The sequence below is a fragment of the Ipomoea nil genome, unplaced genomic scaffold (genome assembly GCF_001879475.1).
Source record: "Ipomoea nil cultivar Tokyo-kokei standard unplaced genomic scaffold, Asagao_1.1 scaffold3069, whole genome shotgun sequence".
Taxonomy (NCBI): Eukaryota; Viridiplantae; Streptophyta; class Magnoliopsida; order Solanales; family Convolvulaceae; genus Ipomoea; species Ipomoea nil.
The window spans coordinates 7,566,405-7,590,132 of NW_017619497.1; the positions used below are offsets into that span (position 1 = coordinate 7,566,405).

General features: G+C 35.4%; 3 protein-coding genes across 3 annotated transcripts; 1 reads left to right on the forward strand and 2 right to left on the reverse strand.

Annotated features, from left to right (window-relative positions):
• Positions 1 to 1,382: 1,382 nt before the first annotated feature.
• On the reverse strand, positions 1,383 to 5,318 carry LOC109164700 (serine carboxypeptidase-like 31). The gene is made up of 10 exons (XM_019313242.1): positions 4,974 to 5,318; positions 4,434 to 4,541; positions 4,259 to 4,354; positions 3,911 to 4,003; positions 3,744 to 3,826; positions 3,364 to 3,648; positions 3,130 to 3,260; positions 2,884 to 2,979; positions 2,688 to 2,793; positions 1,383 to 1,917 (listed from the first exon to the last, which is right to left on the reverse strand). Exons 1-10 carry the CDS (start codon positions 5,245 to 5,247, stop codon positions 1,771 to 1,773), a joined length of 1,419 nt encoding a protein of 472 aa, XP_019168787.1. The 5' UTR covers positions 5,248 to 5,318; the 3' UTR covers positions 1,383 to 1,770.
• Positions 5,319 to 10,812: 5,494 nt separating this feature from the next.
• On the forward strand, positions 10,813 to 11,975 carry LOC109164639 (caffeoylshikimate esterase). The gene has a single exon (XM_019313157.1). The coding sequence runs from the start codon at positions 10,910 to 10,912 to the stop codon at positions 11,846 to 11,848; it is 939 nt and encodes a 312-aa protein (XP_019168702.1). The 5' UTR covers positions 10,813 to 10,909; the 3' UTR covers positions 11,849 to 11,975.
• A 1,733-nt stretch (positions 11,976 to 13,708) lies between these two features.
• LOC109165644 (helicase-like transcription factor CHR28) lies at positions 13,709 to 22,570 on the reverse strand. Its single transcript, XM_019314492.1, has 12 exons — positions 22,121 to 22,570; positions 21,704 to 21,740; positions 21,248 to 21,457; positions 20,085 to 21,166; positions 19,916 to 19,987; positions 18,952 to 19,029; positions 17,984 to 18,857; positions 17,331 to 17,461; positions 17,004 to 17,225; positions 14,808 to 15,398; positions 14,506 to 14,715; positions 13,709 to 14,190 (listed from the first exon to the last, which is right to left on the reverse strand). Exons 1-12 carry the CDS (start codon positions 22,268 to 22,270, stop codon positions 14,086 to 14,088), a joined length of 3,762 nt encoding a protein of 1,253 aa, XP_019170037.1. The 5' UTR covers positions 22,271 to 22,570; the 3' UTR covers positions 13,709 to 14,085.
• Positions 22,571 to 23,728: the final 1,158 nt, after the last annotated feature.

Genomic DNA, 23,728 nt, shown 5'->3' on the forward strand with positions numbered 1-23,728 from the left:
ATATAAATGGTGAATATGTGCATTGTGTAATGCTGCAAACTGTTCACTGCAATTTGCCAAGGAAAAACACCATAATTCTTTTCTGCATAAACTGCTTGAAGAATAATACACTTCATTGTGCACTTACAACTTCACAGTTCACATTTTAGAATATTTACCTGAAATGCCTTGGAAAAAGCTTTTATCTTTGGCATGAAGTATAGCTTCTTTCTTTGAATCTTTTGTATGCTAATTTGTCAACAATTCAACAATAATTTATCCTGTAATGTCAACTGCATCTATTCTCTACTTATCCAATATTTACCTGACAGGAAATGTATGTGGCCCTTTTTTCCCTAAGCATGGGATGTTCTATATTCTTTTGGCGCTTTTCATACTATATTTCTTATCATTCCATATTATTGTCTTTTAAGAAAAATAAAAAATAAATGGGAAAATTGTCAAATAAGCCATTCAACTTTTAACTTTAAAATGTTGCATGCAATTAAATACATTAACTTGTCATTTTTGTGCATGAGTCCAATGGCATACACAATAGTGGATTTTGGAAGGTTTTTGCAGGTTTTAAAGCTTAGGTGGAGGAAAGAGAAATAAGAGAGGTAGTGTTCAAGATTCTTGCAGGAATAGTGGGCCTCCACCAAACAAACAAAGAAGTTCCTTGCTGCGCGTGAGGTCGGGTGTGTGCACGCCACGCAACGCGGTGAACTTTTTTTTTTTTTTTTTTCCAAATTTTGTTTTGCAATTTTTTTTCCTTTTTTCATTCCGTCTTGTCTTTTCTTTTCTATTCACACTTGTAAAAACTCCTCAAAATCTATGTCAATTGGGATACTCTTAGTAAAAACTGGTAATGCTTACTTGTCAACTCGCAACAAAAAAAAAAAAAAAAAGAAAAAAAAAAAAAAACAAAATCTATACGCCGGTGACCTTCACTTGCTTCTTCAAACAAAAGATGAATGGCTAGTTGCCTTCTTCCTCAAGTAGGCAACCACCAATTGCCGAAATCCTAAAAAACATTAAAATATCAGGTTACCAGTAAAAAAAAAAATTAATTGCATTATTTTATTGAGTTCAAATGTTTAATTGTAACTTTTAAAAATTTATGAATCAAATACCTTGTGGTCAAGTGATATTGTGACTTTCTTAAGTGGGAGTTCATGGGTTTGAACCTTAGTGGAGGCTATATTAAAAATTAAGCATATTGTTAAACAGATATTTCGGGCTATTTCTTCAACGATGAAAGTTAATACGTTAAAACTTGTAATATGTGATAAGAATGAGTTTCACGGCTAAATGAACCCCTGAATTATTACAAATTATACCATTACCCATGTGAACTCGAAAAGATAATTGGATCATTTGTCAATATTTTTAATAATATTTTACTTTTAATACAAAGTCTGTCTATTACATCATAATAACTCGTAAGACATTAAATTGGTAATCAAGTTTACTAGTACCATATTTTCTATTACATGGATAGCCAAAAGAAATAGATGTTTTTGATGGTAGCACTATTGAGGGACCATAAATAATTTCTTCTCTTTTTGCTGCATAAAACATTACATCATATCATTGCTATTTCTAGCTGAAATTACTGCATTAAACACCATCATAACAATATCAATTGGAGCTTAGTATCAGATTATCTATCTTTTAAGAGTAATTTTTGTGAGACGTGTAATATTTTTTAGTTAAAATATAATATTTTTTTATACGTTTGTAAAAAGTTATTATACATTTCTCGATGAGACGGTCTCACACAATACTGATTTATCTTTTAAACGGGAGAGATGTCCCAGAGAGGAATGATGAGAAGAATGCCAGGGATTCACTTGGCTTGAAAGTGGGGACTGCATGGCCAGCTCCTCTAAAAGTAGCAAAAGTAAGCCCTTCATATTCCTGAACCCATCCACCAACCTGTTGAAATGCCATGCCAAAAAGGAAAATTAAAAGATTTGTGTACAGATTCCACTCCACCACAAAAAAAGGTTGGAATAGTGACAAAGAATTTATGTCTTTCTCCCTCTGCCTTGTTCAATCACAAGATTTTATATGCCTAAGTCACTAATCCGGATTCAGTTCAGGTCGCATCAGCAGAGTTTGACTCTTACTCGAACAGTCAGATATGCTGTTTAATGCAGTACAACATTACTGTAAGAATTTATCATCTGATCTTACAGTTGTATTAATAGTTCACTTATGAATGTTGGGTTAACTATAGTTTGTTTTGATTATTGTTCAACTTTTGCATTATTTTTAATACATTAGGTACCTTAGTGTACGCTAGACTAATCCTATGCCTTCAAAGCCCCTACCCAAGAGCGTGGAGGAGGTAAATCGCGAGTCATTCCGTCACTCTAGACCCCACTCCCGTCTGTACACTCTGATCTCCCAATGACCCCCAGATTCCCAGTACGATTCAAACCCTACACTGCCGATGTAACAAAACTTTAAAGTGATCGGTTGAATCAACTGACTTTTGCATTTCTTTTTGCTATAATATCCCAGTTTTGTCAAAGGGTTCTGTCTGTTGTTTTATCCTAAAATATACCTGTGTGCTCTCAAATCAAAGGAATATTGTCATCACTAGAATATGATTTCATTCCCTTTTCTTGTTCACAGAGGTCAAAATATTCCATTTTCTCTTTCACAGAGATCAGAAGCAATTTAGCAGATATGCATCTTACTTGTTTCTGATGGTACCATGGCCTCCATTCTCTGGTAATGGGAAGACCAAGAGTACTTATGCTGTATCTTGTAGACAACACAGGAACCCTTCCATCAGTGTCGCCGCTGCATCACCGAGAATGGAGAATGAAAAACTGGAGAAAAAAACCCGAAGAATTGAAGTAAACGTAGACTTTTCGTTAAGGAACCGTGTACCTGTATACCCATATTCTAATTCCTGCAGCAATGAGTTTCTTATATATGGGAAGAACAGATTCCTTCGAGTCAGACCACCCGTCGAAGACTGACATACTGCACCAGATTGGTCGAGGTTAGCCGACTGGGTTGTAATGTATATGGGTCAAACCACACTAAAAGACCGAATCCAACCAATTAGCTAGTCTAACCTGTGGACTCTTAACAGTGATAATGTAAAACAAGAAATTAACTTGCATTACATACTTGCAGATTCTCCAGTCCCTGAGATGGTGACCAGAACTGACATGAAGGGCTTTCTGAACATCCAGCCTGTTGTAATAAGATTTGGCGTAGTCGTCGAGACATGGATCGTATCCCGCCATGATTCTTGGCATCTGATCACAAAACAAGACGTTACTGTACGCTTAAACTTTTAGCTAAGACAGAACACATTCTTTAGGATCTGAGAGCGGAATTTAGAACAGGTTCTTTACTTACCATTTTGGATGTGGTCTTGAACACTGGAGTTGAATTATCGCCCGAACCAGTCAAGCTGTCAATGCAGACCGATGTATAAAGGCTGTAGATATCGATCTCCTTGTACTGTTTCAGCAGTTCATTCACAGCCTGGCTGCAGTCCTGATTGCTCCACGTATCGTTGCTGTTAAAATCACACGACGCTATGATCGTTCTGTGAGTCTCGTCGGATATCACAGCGTGGCTCCAAGCATAATCCACCATGCCCTGCCAGTCCTGAACATCAGACGTTTCGGGATTGCCAAGCTGCAACGAACGAGCAATAGCCCATCATTAATAGTCAATAAAGAGCACTCGAAAGACTGTGTTTTTATAGTTGCAGATCAGAAGAACAGCCATACCAGAATCCCTCTAAGATCAATGAAAAGGGAAGGGTCTTTGTTTCTGTCAACAATAATCTCAGCCAGCTCAGGAACATACTTCCCTGTCAAACACACAAAACAAAAATCTTCGGGGCGTATGAAATCTTGAGATAAATGTAGCAGTAGATAGTTCTTGTGACAAATACCTGCATAACTCTCCCCAGCAATGTAAAAGGCTCGGGTTTTATACGATGGGAACTTGAGAAACCACTCGTGCAGGAATGCATACGCGTCGTTTGCTAACATGTACACGGGTGCAAGGTCAGAAAGAATGGATGCAGAAAGGGGAAAAAAAAAAAACACTACTGAAAATTTTGAAATTTCCGACCACCTGAAAGTGATCTTAAATCAAGTCGAAAGCCTTGTTCCGACCACTTTTGGTATACGGAAAAAGCTTTGTTGCTATTTCCGACCACTTTTTGCTTTCGAATTGATTTAAGATTACTTTCAGGTGGTCGGAAATTCCATAATTTCCAGCCGTGAAAAAATCTAACCTGCAAAATCATCCCCAAGATTGGCATAATCAGTGCTCGTATTCGAGTACGAGAACCCAACACCAACCGGAGATTCCAGGAATAGCAAGTTTGCTTCTGCAGTATCAATAAAGAACAATAATGTCAGGTCACTGAGAACTTTAAGGTTGTTAAGAGAGACAGACAGATACTAAACCTTTGTTCCATGAATAAGGATTAACTGTTAGACTGGATTCATCAGAGTCGACGAGGAAAGGTCCGATCTCTTGGGTTGCCCCATACCCAATGGAAGAACATCCAGGACCTGAACCAAGAAATCGAAACGATATATGTTTAAACAATCTTTTGGTTACTTGAGAAAGGGGGAAAAGGTGGTGCCCACTTCATGACAAGAAACTGGACATGAATTGTTTAACTAAGAAAATCGTCGATTTGAGATTTTCTACAGACCAGACAACAACAGACTAAGAAAATATATGACAGACAATAAGGTTGTCTGTAGACAAGACAACATGGAAAACATTTTTAGGAATTTCTTCCCTTTCTGTTAAAGACTATTTCTTTGCTTTCTATACTGAAAGTTGGGCATAAAGACTGGAATAAAGCAGTATTAAATTCAGGGTAATATAACAAACTAAACTCGTGTTCCAGGCAGCCTAAACGTACACGAAAACATCTAAACAACAGGAAGCTAAGACAACGTTGTTAACGAACAATGAAAAACATAGATTCTTACCACCATTAAGCCAGAGAACTAAAGGTTTCTCATCAGGCAGGCTCGAGGATTCATATAGCCAGTAGAAGAGTCGTCTTCCATTATTCTCGTTCACTGTCACGTACCCTGCATAATGTTTGAAATTCACAATAGGCTGCCCAGGCAAATTCGCCACGAGATCCTCACTGGCCCATGACTGATCAGATTGTTCCTTGTTAGATGAAAGCGAATGCCTGGCAACAGAAAATGGCTCAAAAAGCAACAAGGAAACAAGAACCAGATAAAAGGACAACATTTTAAATTCAAAATCTGATGAAAAACACCGATTTGGAGACAGCTAGGTAGCTCCTATGCAAAGAGTGTATGTAACTATGTAAGCTAGGTACATTGACACCAAACACGCCTATATATATTTTTTTTTATTTTTAATGTGTGTTAGTGAAGAATCCTACACAGCAAACTTTTTCAAAAATGGACAGGAACCATATGGAATCTGACACCGATTTTAGGCTGATTATACTATTTTAATGAACAAAGCTTAGTGGAGCCTCCATTTTCATGTGTGATTGTTGAATCACAAGTCACATGAAAACATTATCCACACATAATTCTAACAGAATTATCTGTTTCGTCATACATAAGCAAAACGGTAGCTTGATCTTAAGTCGAAGATTTTAGTTTCTGTCATAATGTCGTTAGTAGAATCAAACATGAGAACAAAAGAACCATTTCCATACAAGGATGTTTTAGGGCATGTTCTTACAAGCTAAAGTTCAAGTGGAGAAACGTAAGCGTATATATTCCGAATTGATGATTACAAAGATATGGAAGCTAAGAAAGAATTTTTGTGGAGTATGGAGAACCTTGTGCCTTGTGACTCTTCAATCTGCAGTCATGAAAAATGCAAAAAAGATGATTCCAAAAACCAACTTGGATGGGAGAAATTAGAAGGATTCCAAACTTATTTGGTTGAATAGTTAAGAATGAAACATCTCTTCATTGTTCATTCAAGTGTTTTATCTCTTAGTACAGTTTTCTGCAATTCATAGTTGAGACTTGAGAGTGTATAACTATTCTAGATATAATTATCACAGCATATTCCACAACCATAACATGTAAATTTGGATAATCTCTAATTTCTTATGACATAAAGTCCTCTTGGATATATTGGAATGTTTTGATGCTAAGCAAGTTCAAGAAAACTACCTCTTTCTTTTTTTGGTTGACCAGGAAACCCGCAGCTACTACTCGAGAATGTGCACTGGGTAAACCCCGCCTTGTGACCCTAGTCGACAAAGGACCACAAGGAGATAAACCAGTCTAAGTTGCACATAGCTGACCGACTCAAACCAAGAAGGCCAATAGGCCGCTAGCTCCTACTAGGAATTGTACTTGGATCCTTGTGATTATCAAGCAAACAGTCTGACCAACTTGGCTGGGTTGCCCCCAAGGTGGTTGCAGAGTCTTATTAGTAGGCATTGCATACATGAGTAAAGAGAACCACATAATCTATCTTATAAGTTACGGAGTATAACGTAACTACAAAACCTATGAAAGCTCTAGGGAAAAATGCAAGTATCATGCAATCCTAAATGAAGTGATGAAAATCCCATTACATCCATCATGAGATCAAGAAAGATTGTCTAAAATTCTTTGACAAAACCCAAAACATGAAGCACAATCAAGTACCTAATTAATTGTCATTGCATTTGTATTCCATATGCATAGATGCTTATACAAATCTATATGTGCTTTAATGGCCATGCATAGAAGAGAATATGACAATCAACGTGGAGGCAGTCTCTTGTCCGCAGAAGTGTACATGTTGTATTGGGAACCTAGAGCTAGTCGAGTACTCGCGATTTACCACCCTTCAGGGTTCTAGGGGACGGGGTCCCCAAGACTCAGGATTAATTCGGTGAAACTAGGATTAAAAAAAAAAAAAAAAAAAAAAGAGAAAAAAAAGAATGAGAATATGATTGGCATTCACATGTTGAATTAGACATCAATCACAATATTGGGTTTCAGCCCTCCTTCAAAAGCATTAACTGTTTATGGTCCTTTTCTTGAGGTTAATCCAACCACCCATTTTTGTTTTTAAAGGAAGTCATTCAAGATGGAACATTAAAAGCTGTCATCATATATCCTCCACTGGTTCAAAAGTAAAGATAGAAGTTTACCTCAATTTTTAAATGAAAACAATGAAACAGAAAGAAAGGGAAAAAAAAAAAGTCATTTTCTTTAGCATCATTTTGCTTCTAAGTACCAAATAACAAAAGAATTGTAATGGTCATGCACACACAATATACTTAGAACAATATGGAAGACTTAGCCCAATCAGTATGAAGGATTGCCCACATTTCAAAATAGAAACCACTCAAACTAGAATCCCTTTTTTCTACTTTGATCAATTGATATTGTTAGGGAAGAAAAGAATCTTGTGAATGACAAAAGGGTACAGGAGGAAGTGACTTGAGCCACTCAAGATTAAATGGGGTTTGGATAATGATAAAGACTAGCTTACATCATCTTAGATAGCTTTCACTTCGAACTCGAGACCTTATCAAGTATGTGCTCGGTAAATAGTCCTCGGTCTTCCATGTAGCCTACTCAATCAAAGACCTCAACTCGATCTATCACAGAAACTAGCTCGTGAATGAAGATTTGGCTCCAATTTAAGTATCACTTCACAATCTCTCGTGGAACTGATGTGAGATTGTATCATATTATCCTAAGAATGGTATTATTTATACAACTACGGAAATGAATTTCGTATATCTATATGCAACCTAAGTGACAAGGCACATGCTTTGACATCTGATTCCTTTTTTACAGTGTCCAGTCACAGAGCAATAGAGAAACCAACTATTTTTACAACATTCAGTCTTTTTACAATTGAGAAGAGCTAGTTAACTTTGTCAGCAAAATAGCATTTGGAAACACTTTTGGTTTCATTACTTGGATGAAAAATGTAAAGATAAATGCTTTTCCTTTTCATGGTGACTTGCCCAATTTGAAAATTTACCTTTTATTGCTTCCCATTGGCTGAGCTTCATTTGCTCCATTGTTGTTCACAAAAGGTGAAATTTCTTCGCTCTTAGGGCTCCACACCCTGACCGATAAATGTAAATCGACTGAGTAATTCATTAGATGGGAGGACCAGTGCTTGGTATCCACAAGGAACCGCCACATTTGTTCCATTGTTGATTTCTAGTGAGAATGCAAAAGAATTCTTTTTTTTTTTAATATATATAACCTCAACTTTTAGTAATGCCAGCTTAAAGTGTAACTGTTTCAAAGTTTGAGGAATTCACTAAAATTATAAAATAACACCAAAAGTGGAAAGTCCATGTTGGATTCAAGACATTCACTTGACAATTGAGCTTTTCATGATTGACTACTAAGAACACCACTATAATTGTTATGCTCTTCTTCTCTATAATAAGTGTTTTATTATTATTATTATTATTATTATTATTATTATTATTATTATTATTATTATTATTATTATATTATTATTATTATTATTATTATTATTATTATTATTATTATTATATGTTTGTATCCACATTTCACAAGGTAAAGAGTAATCCAATTCGAGCTTGATCAGACCCCATTTATGGTAGGTAATTCTACTCCCAAGAATGTTTCTGCATACACAAGAGTACGTTTAAAGATTGTTTTGTGTTTTAACTCCACATGAAATTAATCGAGTATACATTGTTATTTCTTTCAAACAATTAACAAGTTTATTTTTTTTTCATTCATTCATTTTTTATACCACACTATATATTCACATCTAGTGAGATGAACTAATTTAGTCGAACCTCCATCAATCAATCATCCCAATTAAGGGTATTGCAGCATACACATAGATTTGAAGATTTTTTTTTCTTTTAACTCCTCACCATGAAATTGATTGAGCATAAATTCTTATTCTTTTCAAACAACCAAATTGATTGAGACGAATCCATAACCAGAGACAACGTCCTTTATATATATATATATATATATATATATATATATATATATATATATATATATATATATATTAATAATATTTTACATTTAGGGGACCTGAAAAACCTGCAAATTGGACGAATTGCATGAAATGAGTTAGTTTAGAGATTCAATTGTAGTTTTTTAATTGCATTATTGTGTGCAGTTTGATAATCTATTTGACCCCCCCCCCCCCCCCCTTTTTAATATAATGCACTAATATTCACACCTCGAGAAATTGACTAACTCAATTGCGCCTCCGTCTATCAATTCTCCAAAAAACGTTACTACATACATGTGAAATTGAAGATAATTCTGTCTTTCAGCTCGACATGAAATTGGTCGAGCATAAATTATTTTTCCTTTCAAACAACCAACAAATTTTGGGCATCTGATCTTTTGAATATAAAATAAGACTTGTGCAACAACCAATACCATATAATTCAATTCAAAGAGGAGTTACCATTAGGCATCATTAGCAGAAGCTGTAAGACTAAGAAGACATAAAGAAAATGCCATAAACTATATATGAAGAACCAAAAATAGATTTCCAACACGTACCTTAGTCAGAGAATCCACTCACAAGTGATATACCTATTTTATCCTCAACAAGTGCACCCCAAAAAGCTTGTCTTTGTCGAGTTTGGTGAAAGCCAATTGTTTTGAGGGCTTAGAAAAATCACAATAAATAAACTCACTTATATGTAAATTGTAATAGTCTATAAATCACACAGAAAAATAAGAAACGATTATTTGCAAAGAGTTCGATCAAGAAGGTATTGACAATAATTAAACGTGATTTTAATATACGAGAATCATGTTTCATCACCCACTCGGAATAAATACATAATTTATATATTGAATGTTCATAATTTTTATATACTAAATGTTCACAATTTACATACTGAATATTCACATAAACATTCAGTATGTAAATTATAAACATTCATTATATAAATTGTGTATTTTAACCCAAATCTACCTTACAAGATGGATCCCGATCCATGATATAACTGTCGCCCACTCGATCACCCCTTTTGGGCCGACTCCATTATTCTTCATTAGCTCACTACGCCACCAATTCTTGCGCGGACTTCGATCAAACCTATGTTAGACATGTATTGTTTGCTCTTTCAAATCATACATTACACTATGATTATTCTTCAAAAAATGAGTGTATATCTCCAAATATTTCATTGGCATTTATTCCTTAATTTTATGATATTTTATTTTAATTTTTATATTTATCATCAATTCATGACTTAGTCAAAACAATTTAAATTACCATATTTCAAGGATTGATATGTTATTAAACATTATCGAATAATATCAATCAATTCATGTTATATTCTCCGTACTTAGTCCATATAGTAGGCTAATTGGTCTTTAGGCCATATTTTATTTAGAGATCGATAAAATTGGAATATTTAAAACAATAATAACGATATTAGAGTGATTGAACTATTTTTATTGAATCATTATATCTCCGGTTGAAAATTCATCCTCAATAAGTGACAACATCAAAAATTAATATTTTATTCTGTAAAAATGGTATCTTTGTGTGTAAAGTTTGAAATCTCTTGAAATAAAATTGTAGAACTAATGTCAATTAAAAGTCAAAACATGGCTAGTTGATTTTATGCCAAAAAAAAAAAAAAAGTACTTTGGGGGTTTGAGTTTGGGTAGATGACTCTTTGTGCGTAGAAACGTACAGTTTGGCGTGAAATCTAAATACTAGATTAACTTGATTTAGTATTCATGGGCTTATGGCGGGTTTATGAGATCCCGGATATAATTGGGCGGAATAAAAAACAAAAATAGTACTTTAGCTTCAGTTAAAAGCCAAAACTAACACTGACACTACAGTAAGAAAGAACAAATTTTTAAGAATAGAAGAAAGTGGACGTGTGGTCACACGCCTCAATTTCCAAGAAGCAACAACAATCGACTTCTCCGCCATGGCTGCACCTCAGCAACCATATTACTGGGGAACCACGCCAGAATCAGACTATTACACTGCCCAAGGAATCAAATCAACCAAATCCTTTTACACTTCACCCAGAGGCCTAACCCTATTCACCAGAGCATGGATACCCGCCGCCGGCATTCCACGTGGCATCATCTTTATGGTCCACGGCTATGGGAATGACATCAGTTGGACTTTTCAGGCAACCCCAATTTTCCTTGCCCAGAATGGCTATGCCTGCTTTGCCCTTGACCTGGAAGGCCATGGCCAGTCACAAGGCCTCAAGGCTTATGTGCCCAATCTTGATCTTGTTATAGAGGATTGCCTTTCATTCTACAATGCCACCCTCACCCTAAACCCCCAATTCCAGAATCTCCCCAAGTTTCTGTATGGTGAATCAATGGGGGGAGCCATTTGTGTTTTAATCCACCTCAAGAACCCTAAGGGCTTCAATGGTGCAATCTTGATAGCTCCCATGTGTAAAATCTCTGAAAAGGTCAAGCCTTCTTGGCCTATTCCCCAATTCTTGACTGCCCTTTCAAGATTTGCACCCAGTCTCCCTATTGTGCCCACTGCTGATTTGATGCATAAGTCTGTGAAAGTCCCAGGCAAGAAAATCATTGCTGCCATGAATCCCTATAGGTATACTGGGAAACCAAGATTAGGCACTGTGGTGGAGCTTTTGAGGGTCACAGACTATGTTGGCAGCAAACTGAGTGATGTGGATTTCCCCTTTGTGGTGTTACATGGCAGTGCTGATGTTGTGACTGATCCAGAAGTGAGCAGGGAATTGTACCGAATGGCGAAGAGCAAGGATAAGAGCATCAAGATTTATGATGGTATGATGCACTCCTTATTGTTTGGAGAAACCGATGAGAATGTTGAGATTGTTCGAACTGATATCTTGAAATGGTTGGATGATAGATGTTGAAAAGGTTGTTGTTTGTCATAGCTTATGATTCTCTAGAGTTGTCCTTGCACCATTAGTGTTGACTGTTGAGAAATCTGATTTATCAATTTGATATGAGCACTGTGAATCAATATCATTGAATTGCTAATTCTACATGTTATATTGCTATTGCATAACCATACCTCATCACAAAATTGAAGCTTTAGGGGTAACTCCAGCCAGGTTGGTTAGACTGTTGGCTCGGTAACCACACAGTTCCAAGTTGACTCTCAGTGGGAGTGGCCTAATGACTTTCTTGGTTTGAGTCAGTCAACTATGGACAACCTAGACTGCTTTATGGTCTTCAGCTGAATAGGGTCACAATCAGGGTTTACACCCTTGGGTAGTGGGTGTAGGTTTCTCTCGTCACTCAAAAAATAGAAGCTTTTGTGCATTATAACTTGTCATATGAATGAATGGCTGTCAAAAGCACAGAGATGAAAAATCAAAGCAAAAAAAAGTGTTGTGGTGACAACTAATAGTAAATAAAGTGTTCCATTTATGTGTTGTGTAGTGCTGCAAGTTGCATATTGTGGGATTGTCATCAGTATTATGCCAAATTGCAAAGGGAAATGCATATTTCTTTTTTGGCATAAACTGGTGAAGAATCATACAATTCATTCTGCACTCACCAGTCTACCACTTCAGAATATTTTCCCTTGGAAGTAGCTTAGTCATGGAGGCCAACTTCTTTCTTTGAATTATTTTGTATGCCAATTTTTAACAGTTAAATTTATCTTGTCGTTTCATTGGCATCTATTCCCTGCTTATCCAACATTTACTTGCCCTTTTTGTTCTGTATTTCATAAGCATTGGATATTCTTTATTCTTATCATACTTGGAAAAACTGCACTTTGAGTTATAGCGCAATAGTAGTCCTAAAATTGTTAGTGAATTGATACTTTTAGCAAATTACACTTATAGTTATCGAGTTCTTGCTTGCAACAGTGATCCCTATTACCGAGTATGTCAATTTACTAAAAATGCCACTTCAGTGACAATTGGAGACTACTGAATTTGCTATTATGCTATAACTCAGACCAAAATTGTAATTTTTCTTTCTTTTACTTTGTGATTACTAAGCTAACTGCCCGAGCGATTTAACTAAAGTTGCCCTTATCAAGTTCGGGAATGATAAAACAAATCATACAGGGTAAGTAAATCTTGTGTGAGACAGTCTCACGTGAGCGGAATAATACTTTTCTATGCACTAACAAAACATATTACTTTTTTCGTCCTATTTAATATTCATTGGTGAACTAACTTTTTCTTATTTGTTTATTATAATTTCTAAATATATAAATTTTGTATAGTAATAATAAACTTAATATTATGAAAAATTAAATTAAAAATAACTTCAATAAAATCTCATTAATTGAATCAGACACACAAAATAAAACGGAGGGAGTAAATTTTAACTAAAACACATTACACGTCTCACACAACTTATTATTTTGGAGACAACTTGAATTTGTACAGCTAGGCCTTTGTACTTTATTGAGTAGATACATGAAGTAAAATGCAGGGCCGGATTTTAGGCTGTGCAAGCTGGGCTACCGCACAGGGCCCCCAATTTTAGAGGGGCCCCAAATTTTAGAGGTTCAATATTTAATTTTTACCTAGCTAGTTTAAAAATAAAAATTAAAAAGTTTTCAATTAAACTTTAAAGGTTTCATGAAGAGATGGTAAGAATGTGTATTTATTGTATTTTAACTTGGAGGTCAAAGGTTCGAAACTTGCATGTATTAGTTTTAAAAATTATGATTTTGGTAGGGCCACATTTATTTACTAGAACAGGGCCACCAAAACTTAAAATACGGCCCTGGTAAAATGCAAACAGGGTAAAGATCAGAGCTGAAACATCTTGTGGAATTCTTTTTATATTCATAGTTACATGGCACTATAAGAAATAACACATCAACAATCGCTATGCTGAGAAGGCTTAAACTATGGGAAATAGTGCAACTAATGACCTATATCATCTAACAACTCAATTCATTGGATCTACAATATGCCCAACAAAACTGCAGTTGCTGTTTGAGATAATAATGCTAAAACCAACTTTCTATACAAGGAGCAATGAATTGTTAGAACTTTGAAGATGCATTGTGTGAATCTCGAAATCTGAACCATAGCTGGTCTGCTACATGGTAAAGAATGAAATGAGATGCCCATGGTGTACTAAAATATCACCACCTATACTGCAAAAAAATCGAGATTTATATCTTGAACAGGTATTCCAAGTCCTCTGTTGTTAGACGAGTCTGTCGACCACCATTCTCATCCTCTCCGAAGGCTGATGCAACCATTTCTCTCTTTTTTTGCTGGGAAACCCAGGAAATCACGTGTTATAAGATCATATAAGCACAATTATGAAATGCAACACTTGGCAATTTAAAGACACTTCTGGAGATCTAAACATCTTCTTCATATATTTAATGCTTGTCCTCTATTGTAACTTTGATCAAATATAGAAAGGGTTTAAATAGTCAAATATTCATACAAAATTGGACTTGTTGAAAACTTAAAAGCAATATATCAAAAATTCAAAATATTTATCCTTTTTGAGAAGTTGCAGCCTAGCCAAACAAAGAACTTTTCAGATTTCATAAGAAATGAGCAAAAACAAAATGTAGTACCTGAAGAGCCAAAATACGATCTTCAACTGTATCTTTTACAGTCAACCGCAAAACTGTAACAGGACGAGTCTGCCCAATGCGATGTGCTCTGTCAATTGCTTGATCCTCAGTTGTCGGGTTCCACCACAGGTCCAGGAGGAGTACATGACAAGCTGAAACCAAGTTCAGTCCCAGGCTTGCAGCTTTTAGAGACATAATCATGACAGTCACCTGGTGCAAGGTTTTAGAAGAAGCTTAATGTAGGAGAAAAGCAAAATTATCATCCCAAGAGAGTAAAGGTAAGTTACTAAGTTACAACTAACCTCTGGAATTGTGTTGAAATCTTTCACAGCTTTGTCTCTGGCTACAATAGACATAGTTCCATCTAGTCTCCTGTACTGAATAGAGGAATTTTTTAGACAAGCTTCAAGCAAATCCAACATCCCTGTCCATTGGGAAAAGACAAGCGCTTTCTCTCCAGCTATTTTAGTTGAACATTTCGTGTCCAAATTCATTTTAACTTGTGAATCCCCTGAACAAGACATTTGTCCTGAATAACTAGCTCCTTGATCACATCTTGAGACAATTCTAGGAGTGGACTCCTGTGGTTTAGACAGAGATAGAAGCACCTCAAGTGCGGCCTTGATTTTTGATGAATCATATGAACATCCCAAAGATGAAACATCAGATGTTTTGCATGGTCTAGAACCAGGGCAATCAAGATCAGTTACTACATTGGGTTGATCAGATAAAGAACCAATTAGAATTGATTTAGAGAATACTGAAGAAACACTGAGCCGCATTTTGCAATTTGGAGCAGGACAGTGGGTGTCATCACCAGTTAGGTGTTCAGAAATGCACTGATTGCAAAAGACATGCCCACAGATTGAAACGACAGCATCTTCTGGAGAATCCTAGAGATTTGTGTGTTGTCAACAATATTAATCACCAAAGATAAGGAAAGAGAAAAGCGATAAAATTGTAATTAAAAAATTTTACAAGAAATAAATAAACCTCAAGAACACAACCAATAGCAGTCCTCATCAAGGCTGAATGTTGAATCAAGGACTCATAACTCATAAGACAAGACAGAAATATTCAACAATCATACAAGAACTACAAACAAATGTTACCATGCATTTTGTCTAATTTCTCCAAAGCAAAATATGTTCCACTTTCACAACTAAAGCAAACAATTGTTCTCAGCTAATTCCACTAGTATAGTATTAGTAGTAAAGGGAGTCATGCAGAACTGGAAATAACTTCACCGTCTTCTCAGCCAGTTGTTTCCAGTCCACTCACTCCCCCACCCCCTTCAAGCAACTCAAAAACATCCCTGCAAAATTTCTTCCCGATATCCCATTTTGTATTTCGTGTATTTAGAACACAAGTATACAATTTATCTAAGATGTGTACACAAAATCATTATTTCAAACAAGTCAAAGGTTGAATTTCACCACCAAACAGTCAAAAATTGACACTAATATTTATTGCAATACCACAGGAGTAATCTCTTGCATCTTCATTAATGTCCCTCATGATCGAGATTTGAAATTTTAAAATTTTGGTAATTCAGTTTCTTCTTAGCAATCGGTTTCTAATCATATCCAGCTTGAGAAATTCCCATTAATCATTAAAGGGTCATTAACTGAAATAGGCGAAATGGAATGAGATGGACAAGAAGGCAACTTTAAAAGCTTGGACAATATGAATTATTTTGGAGAATGCGTTTTAATCATTTTTTTGGATAGACGCATTTATGTAATGCGCTTCATTAGTTTTCAGAAAATTATTTTTGGCGTTGGTGACAAATGAAAACTAGGCCAATGCATTAGAGGGGAAAAAAATCCCAATTAAATCTGAGATATGAACTGTATACTGTGTTAATGAATTTAATTTCAATTTTTTTGTACCAAACAAATGCATTTGACAATTGGCCTTGGACCTTGGTCAAACATCCTAAAATGCAATGGACTGTGGCTATTTACCAGGGCACAACTTGAATGCTTAAATACTCCTAAACATTAGTCATACACATTTGCCTTTGTGTTTGGTACCCAAAATATTAAATTAAATCACTAATACAAGGTGTGTTTCTCAGTTTCAATTGAGAATTAATTTTTTCTTCAAACACATTTAGCAAATGCATTGGTCCTAATTTTTATTTTTCACCAACACCAACAATAGATCTATAAAAACACATGAAATGCATTTAGGTGATGTGTTTTTTTCCAAAAACTTGGCTGAAATGCATTAGTCAAAGTAGTTTTGCTATTTTTGTCCAAGTTCTAAAAATTTCGTATCTTTGTCCACCTCATCCCATTTTTGCCAATTTCAGTCAATTCCCCAATCATTTAATCAAGCCAACAATGACAAGGCCAAATTGCATGCTTTGGAGTGGTATGTTAACAATATTCTCAATTGTAATGTATTTGTATAATTTGAAAAAAGGAAAATAGCAAAATAATAGCAAATCAACAAAGGGACCAATTTCACAAACAGTGTCAAAAATCACTTACATTGCATACGCCACAAATTGCTAATGAAGCCTCCAAACAATTCAAGAGTTCAACTTGTTTCTCCTGGGGCAGTTTCTTGGCCATATCAGTAGAGGATCTCCAGACCGAACTTGAATTGGATCCCCCAACCAGAAGAGGATGATCACAAGCTTGACGAAGTCGCAAAAGCATCAGTAATATGTTGACATAATTCTGTTTGACAGTTCCAGCAGCAGCATATTTCTAAGACAATGCAAGATCCAGGGGTTACAAAAAGTAGAGTTCTGAATTAGGTATAAAAATCATAAAATGAAAGTCAAGTTCTAATATAAGTTTATATTGACGTACTGCAAATTGTGCACGTGAATCAGCCTCAAGTTTGCAGTAGAAATATCGTTCCTCATCTGTAAATTCCACTTTTTTTAACTCTATTCTTTTAGGTGGAAGGTCAATGATTGGTTCTCCATCAATATGTGTACCTAGATGTGATATTACCAAAAGATTTGTAAGAATCCAAGCATCAAATTGCAAATTGATACAGTTTAGTCGGTCAAACAATCACTACAATGAAAAAACAAAAAAAAAAAAGGATAAAATGCATATTAAATATACGCAAGTATATGGGGAAAATTCTAAGATGTTGATCGGCACCCATGACTCTAATACCTAGTAGGCTAGTACCACCCCAAAGTGAATGGTGATGGCTTTGAGTTTGCACAAGAGGCACGGTGCCGATCGTATACATATATATAATTGCTTGCAAATCCAAACAAAAAGCCTGAACCAATTAAACAGTAGTGCATGGGAGGAGACATAACAAAGACAAAAGTAGCCAAGCAACCATCTTACAGAATCTTTTATTCTGGAACAAGTACAAAAGCCCCATCTTCAAATGAACCCCAAAAAATAATAAATGAATTAATTAACTAAAACAAACTAAGAATCGGTAAGCACCACTAATGTTTAAACAGAGCATGAAAAAATAATTGCTCTCAAAATACCTTTAGTGCGACGAAGCATTACGGTCTTAAGCACAGCTTGCAGCTTTTTATACCCACTTGATGAATTTTTTTGAATTGGGACTTTGAGTGATGCGCAAAATACTTTATATGAAGAATATGGATCAAATCTGAGAAATCTGAAGTAGCTATACAGATCATCAATTGCATTTTGTATAGGTGTACCCGACAAGCACCACCGGCGTTTAGCACGCAGACCCCAACAAGCCCGAGCTACTTGAGTTCTGTGATTCTTGATGTATTGAGCCTCATCTAATATAACCCTAAACCATGCAACTCGACCAAGCGGACGAGTATAAGTATCAAGCAATTCACTGTCCATTCCCTTTTTGACCTTTGATGATTTCTTTCCTGAGCTTGGAGGATTTTTCCTCTTTTTACTATATGAAAGTTCCATAGAACCCTCAGTTCGCTTTCCTGTCTCATCATCTTCATCTTCAACAAGACGCTGCTTTGGAACTTCCATGCTTACAATTGCATACGTTGTAACCACAACATCATACTTGGCTAGCTCTAAAGGATCCTTGGTTCTGTTGCTTCCATGGTATACAAGAACAGAAAGATTGGCTTTGCTTGTTACCTTATTATGCAATTCATCAGACCATTGACGAAGGACACTTGTTGGACATACAACAAGGGTGCCAGCAGCTGTCCTACCTTTTTTAGCACCTGTAATGGGAATTCCATTGGCTTGACAAGAATCACTTTTAATTGACAATTGTGTATCAACAGCAATGTCCTCATCCAAATTCAATGTCTCTGCCTCTGTTTGCTTTGAGATGGCTGTAGAGACTCTGACGGATGAAGGCCTTTCTTTGAGTATAAGTGAAATAGTCGATATTGTCTTTCCAAGTCCCTAAAAATAGTAAATGCACAAATCCATAAGAATGACAAAGCAACCCTAATGCTATGCTTAATAGATAAAGGAAAGTTAACACTCAAAATGCCACCTGATCATCTGCAAGAATCCCACCAGAACAGTGTGGATTTATTGTCTCCTTCTTAACCATCCATGATAAAGCAATTCGCTGTTCCAAAAATAAAAAGTTATTAATGCAAAGTTGCCTTATCATCTAAGCAGCAAATATAGCTTTCTCAGCTAGATGTTTTGAAACTATAGTCATCAAATGTCCTTCTTAATGATGTCTAGATTTATATAACATTAACAATCTTAGCAAAGATTACTCAATGATTTCAATCCTAGTCATCACTTGTAGCAAATATATATATATATATATATATATATATATATATATATATATATATATATATAGTAGAATGTGGTGAGTGACCCAGTGACAAAACTACATTGGTATGAGTGGGGACAGCTGATGTCCTTGTCACCAATCATTGTAAATAAATATAGCAGAATGCAGTGGCCTACAATGAACTTCTTATGCATGCAGTACTATTTAATTAGAATTTGCAACTAATTTTAAGGAAAGTCTCTTAATTAATTGACAGCAATGAAAATTTATAAGAATAAGGGAAAACATATCTACTGGGATCATTGTGGAAACATCAAGGTTTCCTTGTGAGGATATGCAAAATTTATATTGTTATGAATATTATGCACTACTAGTTTTGGTGGAAAGCATACATGATTAAGGAAATTTAAATTTTAGCATATCAAGCTTTAACTTGACCCTGACAAGACTTCTCCCCCTCCCCAGTAGAATGACTAAATTTACCCATGTATCCTCAATTATCTTAATCCAAGTCATGAAATTTTTCTGATAATAGTGTTCTACACACAAAAGCAAGAAAATGTTCACATACTACTTATTTATCCAAGTACAAATACCAAAAGGCACTTGTCCTCTTCTGTCAACAAGACAACAACTATATTGTTGGTGGTTAAAATTATCACTGAACCCTTTACAAAAATAAAATAAAAATTCAAGTCACTAAAACCTGATGTCTCAAAAGAGAAACAGCCAAAGCATCATCTGGAGGAGTATCTTCTGATCTTGGCTGAGAAAGGTCCTGTAAATAGGCACAATGCTGAACAAATGAAATTTTCAATATAAAGACATTATACATTTGTGGCTATGATGAGGGAGTTGAAAATAAAAAAACTCACCTGCAAGGCAGCTTGGAAAACAGATTGCTCATTATTTAACTTGAGCCTCATCTGTCCCACTCCAGCATGAGTAAAAGTTTCACTAAATGTAGCATGCTGAAAAGTAACGAGGGACTTCCCTTTAGACACACATGGATTTGGCCGTGCAGGTCCACTCAAATCCTCAAGAATACACACGTCGTCGTCGTCGTCATCTGTATCAGCATAAGGTCTTTCAGCGTATGAACTAATTTGAAATACTTGGGGGGTAAATGTTGCCATATGAGAGTCAAATGTCTTCCCCGAAATATGTGTGTTCTCTGTTCTAGCACAATCTAACTGATTCTTAACTGAAGAAGTTGACAATGAAAGATGTTTCTCTCCAACCAGTAAATCTGGACCATGATCATGATTAATAAGAATGGGCATTTCTGAAGTACCATCAATGAACACATTAGAATGATAGCCAGGGTTTACAAACTCAGGGAACATATCTTTATTTTGATCCTTTCCATAAAGTATATTCCTTTTGCTTGAATGGAAAGGCAAATGACGGGGGAAATGTGGATTTGAAAGTTCTTTAGCAATGACTGTTTCAGCAGCACCAAATGGTTTCCTATTAATCAGTTCATCCTTTCTATCCTTTGTATGTGCTGACTTTGTACAGAACCTACTTGACTGACCGTGCTGCTGATCAGAGGCCTTCATCACAGTAAGGAATTTACTATTATCAACACCACAAGAGTTAAAATTCAGATCCTTGATATCAGAGTTAGCAATTGTAGGACCATCCCAAACTTCATCTGTACTTCCTGTCAAATCCTCATTGCCTATCATGCTGTCTGTGCTAGTATACCGAGTTGGAGGCTCCTGTTCTTCATCCTTTGAATTAAGCATCTTATCACCATTACAAGGCAACAACTTAAAATCAGACTTGTAATGAAAATCCTGTTGTAAAAGAGATGATGATGATGGAATATCTGCTGACAATATGTCAGGGTACTGCCCCCAATTTCCACCCAAATAATCAAAAGTCTCAGCTGGATTGGAGGCAGAGAGAGGTTCATCATATGAAGGCATATCCAATTCCACCCCAGAAGATTCTGTTATAATAGATGACAACATGGCTTGGATATTAGATGAAGCACTCTGAGAGGCATTATCAATATCTGAACAGCACTTACCATTGCCTGGAAGCTTCCAGTCACTCAGGCTCCCATCTGAAACATGCACTGCAGAGCCAACTTGAAGTGAAGAGTCAAACTTTGGGGCATCAATTATTACAGATCTCCCTGTCAAATCGCTAGGTGAACCATTTGAAAGTCCAATCCTACAATCCAAAGCCTCTGGCTTAAATGAAGTTGCTGAAAATGGAACCGTTGAGGAAGAGTTTCCTGCAAAAATAAAAAGACACATAATCAACAACAATAGTAATAAGTTATAATAATCTCCACAATGTATTCATTAGATAAGATTGATAATAACCACTAGAATATCAATTCCTTTCACTCATAATATCACATCTGGGTACAATTTAGATTTTAGAATAGATTGTTTTGACAACCAAATGGTCAGAAACAATATAAGAAAAAGAAATATGTACATATATAAGGATCCAGTAGTTAATACTGCTAAATTACCATGTGGCATGTCATCCTGTGAATCCCCGAGCGTACTCTGCAAACCAGAATTAAAAAAATTAAGCAATTGCATGGAATCATTAATTCAATCATTGTATGATGAAGTCTATATCGATCAGAAGTAAACTTTTCTCTAAAATTTGAAATACGGTCACAATCTACAAGTGTTGACTATGTGCACTGCACAAAATTCTTATGATCACTATAAACCTAAAGTACCACTCCTTTAACTAGCCATGGGACATTGAACTAGCAAAACGAAACTAGATCATCTATTCCAATTCACAATATACACGCGCAGACCTGAATTTACACTGAATTGCTCGAGATTACTATTTTCTATGGAAGTTACACAAAATGAAACCATCAAACTGATCATCAGTTCGTTAGCTGAAATTTCACAAAATTTTTACGTACCTGCGAAGGTTCGGAATTCTTATCCCCAAGCATGCCCCATAGCGCCTCGATATCGATAGACAGATGCTCAGGGTTTTCACAATCCTCGCCGCCGGCTGCCGACGGCTCCTCCGGGCACCGTATTTCCGCGGCCCCGTTCGCCATCATCATCGCAATTCCAACCAACCAATTAGAGCGGAAACAAAAACCCTAGCTCTCAAATTCTGTACACGATCTAATCAAGGTAATTTTCATTCACTTCACCTATAATTGTTGTCTATATGCGTCTGTACAGGTGGGGAAAGAGTAGAAGACCGAGTTGCAATCGAAGTTTGCAAGAAGATTCCTTTCGATTTCAGTGACGAGACTTTGTATTTTTCTGACCTTTTTTTTTTTTCCTTTTTAGCTTGGGGATGACGTTGCTTTTGAACGGAAACAGGAAATTACACGCTTAAGGATATATAGACTATGGTGGAAGAAATTTGTGAGTACCGTAATCAGACAAACAACAATCAGAACTCATAATCTGAAAAGAATTGTGATACCATAAAATCCATAACGGACCAACAGGCATCATGCATCATTTGGTTTGATCGAATGATCAATAACGTTTAATTAACTCTTTTTCAGAGGTCAGTTAAATGGGCTTATGGGCTAACTTATATATAATTTAAATAAATAATATAAATAATGACTTTAACAGGTTAAGAAGTACTCCGTAATAAATAAATAGTTTAAGAAAAATTTAAGTTAATTTATACGATATTGAGTGGAATCATCCACCAATGATTTAAATAAAATTTAATATAAAATAACAACTCAACAACATTAATGAATAATAATTAGTCGAATTAAATTTCTCAAAATAACATCTCCAAACAATTACAAAGTAATAATTAGTCTAATTAAATTTCAAGTTGATTTGTATTGAACAACTTTTTAAGTGTACAAATTTATTTATCAATAATTTTTAAAATAATTTAAAGTAATAGCACAAAAAACGTTACGAAGTACATAGTAATAACATATTTAAGAAAACTTCAATTTAATTCATTTTGAGTGACGGGTTAAGTGTGTCTTTCAATCAATAGTTAACAAAAAATAATTAGGGAAAATGGCACTTTTTCCCCCTATGTTATATACTTATAGCATTTTTTCCCCCTCAATTATTTATGTAAGCACATTAGTCCCCTCAATTATTTTAAAAGTGGTGGTTTTCTCCCCTAATATATTAAATTGACATTTCTACCCTTAAAGTAAACATTTTATTTATTTTACTTCTCCAACAAATTATTGCGTATATGTAGCGATTACCACGGTTCGGTTCGAACTGAACCAGACACTATAGCAATCGAATTAAAAGTTTTCAGTTATGATTCAGATCTAGAACCCAATATTTGGATTTCAATTTATTAAATTTAAGAATAAAAAAAAATTGGATCATGAACCGGCGGTTTCGGATCCCGTTCGCGATTTTGAACCGTCTTTATTTTAAAATTTTATTTTTTATTTTAAAATATTTTAAATTCAGCAATAAATGTATTTTATTTTTTCAGTTTGGAACATGAACCGGCCATTCCAGTTCGTGATTTTAATAAACTCTAAATATCGCGTTTTGATTATAAATTG